The 6,215-nt window shown below is 32.3% G+C and overlaps 1 protein-coding gene across 1 annotated transcript; it reads left to right on the forward strand.

Annotated features, from left to right (window-relative positions):
• Positions 1-266: 266 nt before the first annotated feature.
• On the forward strand, positions 267-2,532 carry LOC110879965 (transcription factor bHLH137). The gene is made up of 8 exons (XM_022128517.2): positions 267-698; positions 996-1,163; positions 1,283-1,348; positions 1,483-1,551; positions 1,653-1,739; positions 1,835-2,023; positions 2,252-2,349; positions 2,438-2,532. The coding sequence occupies exons 1-7, from the start codon at positions 387-389 to the stop codon at positions 2,342-2,344; spliced, it is 984 nt and encodes a 327-aa protein (XP_021984209.1). The 5' UTR covers positions 267-386; the 3' UTR covers positions 2,345-2,349; positions 2,438-2,532.
• The last annotated feature ends 3,683 nt before the right edge of the window (positions 2,533-6,215 follow it).

A 6,215-nucleotide genomic window follows, 5' to 3' on the forward strand; every position in this document is an offset into this window, starting at 1 on the left:
AACTATACCCTGATCTTATATGAAAAAGAAAAAAACTATCATGATTCATTAGATATTGACCATCCACTACTTCTCTATCATAAGTATATTTTCTATTTATAATTTCAGTTCACTCTATCATCACTATATTTCTTTATTTATAATTTCAGTTCAAATAATATTCTAGTTTATATAGCTTAAACTTTAAAGGCATTGTGGGGAACTTTTGGCTAGCTCTTTCATCAATCAATCTATTTATTTCTATTCTCTCTCCTCATTTTTTATATATACACGGACTCCCGGATCATTATAGACCCACATTTTCTTTTCCACTCTTGTAATCATCATAGTTTCAATCTTTCTGTTCCAAACTATAAACTAAAAAGACCCCAATTCAAAAAAAAAAAATGGCTGCTTTTTCATACCAGCAACAAAACTCCTATATTCTTGATCCAACACTTTTCTTTCCAAATCCAACAACCACCGGAACCACCACCAACACCACCACTCCAGCTGCATGGTTCCCTCACTTCCACCAGCCTCATGATCATTCTTTCCATGGTCCTCATTATGATCAAGTTGCTGTAGCAAACAAGTTACAAAGCTCAGATTCTTCAATGTCAATGGTTCTTGATGATCTGAAAGTTGAGAGTGGCAATGAGTTCTTGGCAAACAGGAAGGACAAACAAATGTCTTCTTTAAATCAAGCTCAATCTAAAGTACTTATTTCACTTAATTAATGTTTAACTTTCGCTTCTGGCTAAACGTACTCCTCCTCTACTTTTATTTTATGTACCCTTTGTTAAATCAATTGTTAAACGGGCCGTATAGAAATACATATTATACGGGCCAGCCCGTATAGAAAGGTTTTTCTATTTTTTTAAAATGATTAAATTAATAGGGTGGGTGCATTTAGTAACATGGGATACGTTTAGCTAACCCTATAATTTTTTTCGGTCTAAAATTTATAAATATTAAAAGAAGATTAAATTTTGATATGATATTTTAATTTGAAGGATGCAAGCAATAACAGACTAAGGAAGCAAAAGAAAATCAATGATTGTCAAGAAGAAAAAAAGAAAAAGAATACAAAGAAAGGTTCTTCTGAAGAAGGGGCAGCTGAGTACATTCATGTTAGAGCAAGAAGAGGCCAAGCTACTGATAGCCATAGCCTTGCTGAAAGGGTACCACATTTTCATACTTCAATTCCCAGTTTTACCCTCCCAATTTTTTAATTTTTTTAAATAACATGAAACTGATTATTAATAACAAACAAATATATATATATATATATATTTTTCAGGTGAGGAGAGAGAAAATAAGTGAAAGGATGAAGCTGTTGCAAGCCATTGTTCCAGGTTGTGACAAGGTGAATTGGTGTTCTTTCTGTCTTTGTTATTTATTTAAAAAAAGATTTGACTTATTGTTCTAATAAATTATGATAAGAATAATATATTAATTATATATGATCTGACAATTTCATGTGGATTGATTGATATGTAGGTAACTGGAAAGGCCCTCATGTTGGATGAAATTATTAATTATGTCCAGTCCCTACAGAATCAAGTTGAGGTACATATAATTTTTTTCAATCTTTATAGATAGTGTTTAGCTATTTTTAGTTAAATAAAAATAAACATAGTTTTATAATAAACTGATAAACAAATTTTCAGTTTCTTTCCATGAAGCTTGCTACTGTAAATCCCACATTATATGATTTTGGAATGGATATTGATACATTCATGCTTAAACCTGATGAGGTAATTATTATTTAATAACTAAATTTAGGTTTTGTACGGGATTATTTTAATTTAGAAGATGATTAAAACTGCATGCTGTATTATGATACGTACAGAATATAAGCAGCATGGTACTGCCAAACATGCCAAGTATACAACGATGCAGTCCCAACGGCGGAGCCACCAGCTTTGCTCCGGTGGCGACTAACGTTAACTACAACCACCTGCCACCGTTGATTAATGGTTCGTCAGCAACAAATTCACTGCTGTTTCAACAACCACAGATGCCAAATATTTTATCTCAGGTATCTTTCCAAACTCATGAAATGTCACGTATATACAAAAATATAATATAACTACTATTATTATTATTATTATTATTATTATTATTATTATTATTATTATTATTATTATTATTATTATTATTATTATTATTATTATTATTATTATTATGATGATGATGATGATGATGATGATGATGATGATAGATATATTATATTTATTATAATATAATAACTATCTTAATTTTTCAGGGAAATGGACATCAATTGTGGGATGTGAGTGAGCAAAAATTAAAACTTGACAATCGTTTTGCTCTCAGCAATAACTTGAGTTCTTTTCATTAATCATGGTATATTAAATTTGTTATAGACATTTTCTATTTTAAACTATATAAATGCAAGATTAGATGCTAACTTGTAATCTTTAACTTGTTTTAGTGTATGAAGTTTTAATGCATGCATGGAGATTAATCTCATTATCATCGGCTTAGCAAATATTTACTTAAAGGTTATGTGAATACCACAAAAAAAAATGTTACATCTCGAGTGATCATTATCAAGTATCGAGGGCTGTGGATCGATCAGATTGATCAAGAACCGAAGAACGAAGAACCTGATGATTTACGAGCACATATTTTCAGTTAAACAATATAAGTATTTGATTTCATTTTTAAATGCTTGTAAACGATAGCAAATCAGTTCATATTTATTTATCCTATGTATCATGTATCCATTGTGTGTTTGTTCATTGTATTTGGCTGTCTTATTTTGCTTTCTAATTTTGTGGGTCTTAGATGTTTGGATATAGCCATCTTATGAAAATTATTTGGTTCCTTTGCTTCATTAATTCTATTTGTATATTTTCCAAATATGTTACCTGGTTGACTAGAGACCTAGAATTTTAGATACCATATTTAACCGGCTCATAACAAACCATATGAGTAAATTTTCATTTTAGTCCCTGGGTTTGGTTCAGATTGCCATTTTAGTCCAAATATTTTTTTTCCTCCTCTGGTTTCATGACTTTTCTATCTTGCTATTTCGATCACATTACCTAACTCAGTCTAAAAATCTGGTTATAAGCAGAGGTATTTTTGGCATAACTGTTGTGTAGTGATAATCAGAGGTAGTTTACAACATAATTTATAAACCTCATAATAATTTAATGCCAAAAATACCCCTGATTATAACCTGGTTTTTAAACTAAGTTAGGCAATGTGATTAAAATGACAAGAAAAAGAAAAAGAAAAAGTCAGGGACCCAGAGGAGGAAAAAAAACTAATTGGACTAAACTGACAATTTGGACAAAAACTCATGTACTAATGGCAAATTACTCAAACCATATAGATCAATTTTGACGACCTAATATAATGAATATGTCACTACTAATATAGCAGTGGCGGATTTAAAAAATCCTTATAGGGATAGCGTTTAAAAAAATGGGTAACCAAATCGGAAAAATGTCAAATTTTTCTAAAATTTACACTACCGCCAGAACGTCAAGGGGTAGCGGGAGCTACTCCTTATTATAAAGTAGGTCTGCCCCTGTAATATAGTGACGGACTTGTGACAAACGAGACTCTCGTCTCAAAACGAGTGACGTAATTGTGAACACTCGTTTTTAAAACACAAAGAGAGTAGTACTACATGGTTTCTTGTGCGACGTTTTTAAGAGTAATAGACAATTTTCTTATTGTGAGACCTTTTAAGGAGTAAATTACGGAAATTATCTTTTATCTTTTACGTCCATACTCAATTTCAACGTATGTTCTTTGCCTTTAAAATTGATGAGATTTGTACTTTATGTTTGCAAATGTTACAGTTTTGTCCTTTGGCACTAACCCAGTTAGTTTTTATCAGTTGGTTTTGACGAATACTCTCTAGTTTTGGAGTTGTGAAAAAGCTAACATGGCATTCGGAAAGATTCACCAACAATTGGTGGATACCCTCCGCTCTTAGGCTATCTGGTGTGGTATAAAGTCCCCATGCCACATCAGCGCCACGTATGCGCCACATAAGCAAGGGGCATTATCGTTAAGTTGCACGGTGTGGGGATAACGCCTCTTTAAAGCCCCTTTTAAACAATATAAGAAAGAAAAGAAGAAGGAAATCAAAAAGAGGGAAATCTGATTGGTGGAATGAATGAGTCTCGCATGCATACCCCTATAACGCTAGTTATTGTGGTAAGAAAATTGCCCATAACGCCCCCCATAGCTCCCAGGAAATGGGGAGGGACACCATGGGGTGCCAAAGAGGATGAGGTGGCACGGGGCACTAAGCCACACTACCTAGCCTTATATGTTTATTGACCACGATTTCATTTATCCTTTTTAGGTTTTAGATAAAACATATAACACTTTGAAAATGAAATAAGAAAAAAAATCCCAAGCCATTATAGCTTGGTGGTATCTTGGGGGTGAGATAAGGCTTAGGGACCATAAGGTTCTGGGTTCGATTCTTACAAGGGGTTTTCTCAGATTTATAGGGTTTTCTCCTGAATTGGTGTATGATGGAGATGTATATGATCAAGTGGTTCCGCTGGTGGCACGATGATACTCCAGTGGTCCGTCAGTTATCCAAATTTGCCATAAAAAAAGACCACCATAGCCTACTTGCCCCTCTTTCAATGCCATAAAAAAGACCACCGTGCATAAATCGCAACTTGTGATGTTCATCAAATTTCACAACTTCAACAAACATCAAAATTCTACATACCTTATGATCCCCTAGCTTGGGTGATCGTTAATTCATGTTCCTTTATGAGTTTGAGCCCCAATTCATCCTTCAATTTGATGATTCTTGATGAACTAGGGTTACACCCTTTTCTCACCTCCTGATGATCGACCTGCTACATACACTATGTGTGTGTAGTGTTTTAATTTTTGTTTATAAAACATGAGTTTCCCTTTTCACAACTTTGGTCCCTCATGTTTTGTTTAAGCATTAGATAAGGCTACAACTATTCATTATTTTATTTTCTATATACATGTTACTAACTAGGTCATTTTGTTCCTAGTTATTTCTGTTTACGGGTTAACTTTTACCATCAATGGTACTTTACCCGTCTTTTAATATTAACGTAGTTTGATTACCAAACCCGTTTTCGGGGTGTTACAATGGGTAGCTTAAAAATATATATATAGAATATTAGAATAAACAATGAAGATATTAAAACGACATGTGTAATAAAGATACGTTGAGCAATTTAAGATGTTCACTACTTTCATCAACCGTTTCATCAATAATAATTGTGGGTTGTTCCAACACCAACTCTTTCATACTTGTGACATAATAGAAAATAACATATTAAAACGGCGTATGTATAAAAACCCATCTCAGACATATAAACTGTAAATCATCAATAAAGTAAAACAGAAATCGTACATAAACTGATGAAACAAATCGAAATAAACACATCTCGATTTAAACCCATCTCGAAACAAATCGAAATCGTATATAACTGATGAAATTGTATATAAGTAAAATAAACCATTAATGTTCGTATTCTAAAGTTAAACAAATCTATTAAATTTGAATAAAAAACTATAAGAAATCGTATATAAGCTTTCGATGGAACAAGATAACAAATCAGATTCAATATTGGAAAGTAGAAACAAACTTTGGATCTTCGATTTTTAGATCTCGACCTTCAATGTTCGTATTTTGATTATTCGTATCTTGTTTAGATCTTGATTTTTCGATGCTCAGTTGCTCACAGATCTGGATAGTGAATGTGAGCCGTGGGGTGAGTGGATTAGCGGCTCAAAGAAAAAGGATTAGGGTTAGGTTTTTAATTCTATAATGGTATATATATGGTATTCGCATTATATATATTTCAAAAAAATAAGATATCGGATATCCGAAAATTTCTGAAATCACTATCCGAATCCGAAAATTCAGATTATCCGAATTTTCGGATATCCAAATTTTCGGATGATTCGGATTCGGATAAATCGGATTTGGATTCGAATGATATTGAACACCCCTACTCAAAATAACTCTTATTAAATTTTTTATACATGTGTAAATGCAACAAATTTACACATGTGTAAATGGCAAACTTACACCACATGTGTGCATTTTTTTTAATTTGCGTATACATGTAAATTTAAATGTGTAAATTTGATTTCTAATATTGTATTTGAATAATAATGATAAATGTAAAAGAAAATTTTTAATTTGAATTGTTTTTAACCTAGTTCTTACGGTTTTTTCA

Source organism: Helianthus annuus, unplaced genomic scaffold (genome assembly GCF_002127325.2).
Source record: "Helianthus annuus cultivar XRQ/B unplaced genomic scaffold, HanXRQr2.0-SUNRISE HanXRQChr00c038, whole genome shotgun sequence".
In the NCBI taxonomy this organism is placed as follows: Eukaryota; Viridiplantae; Streptophyta; class Magnoliopsida; order Asterales; family Asteraceae; genus Helianthus; species Helianthus annuus.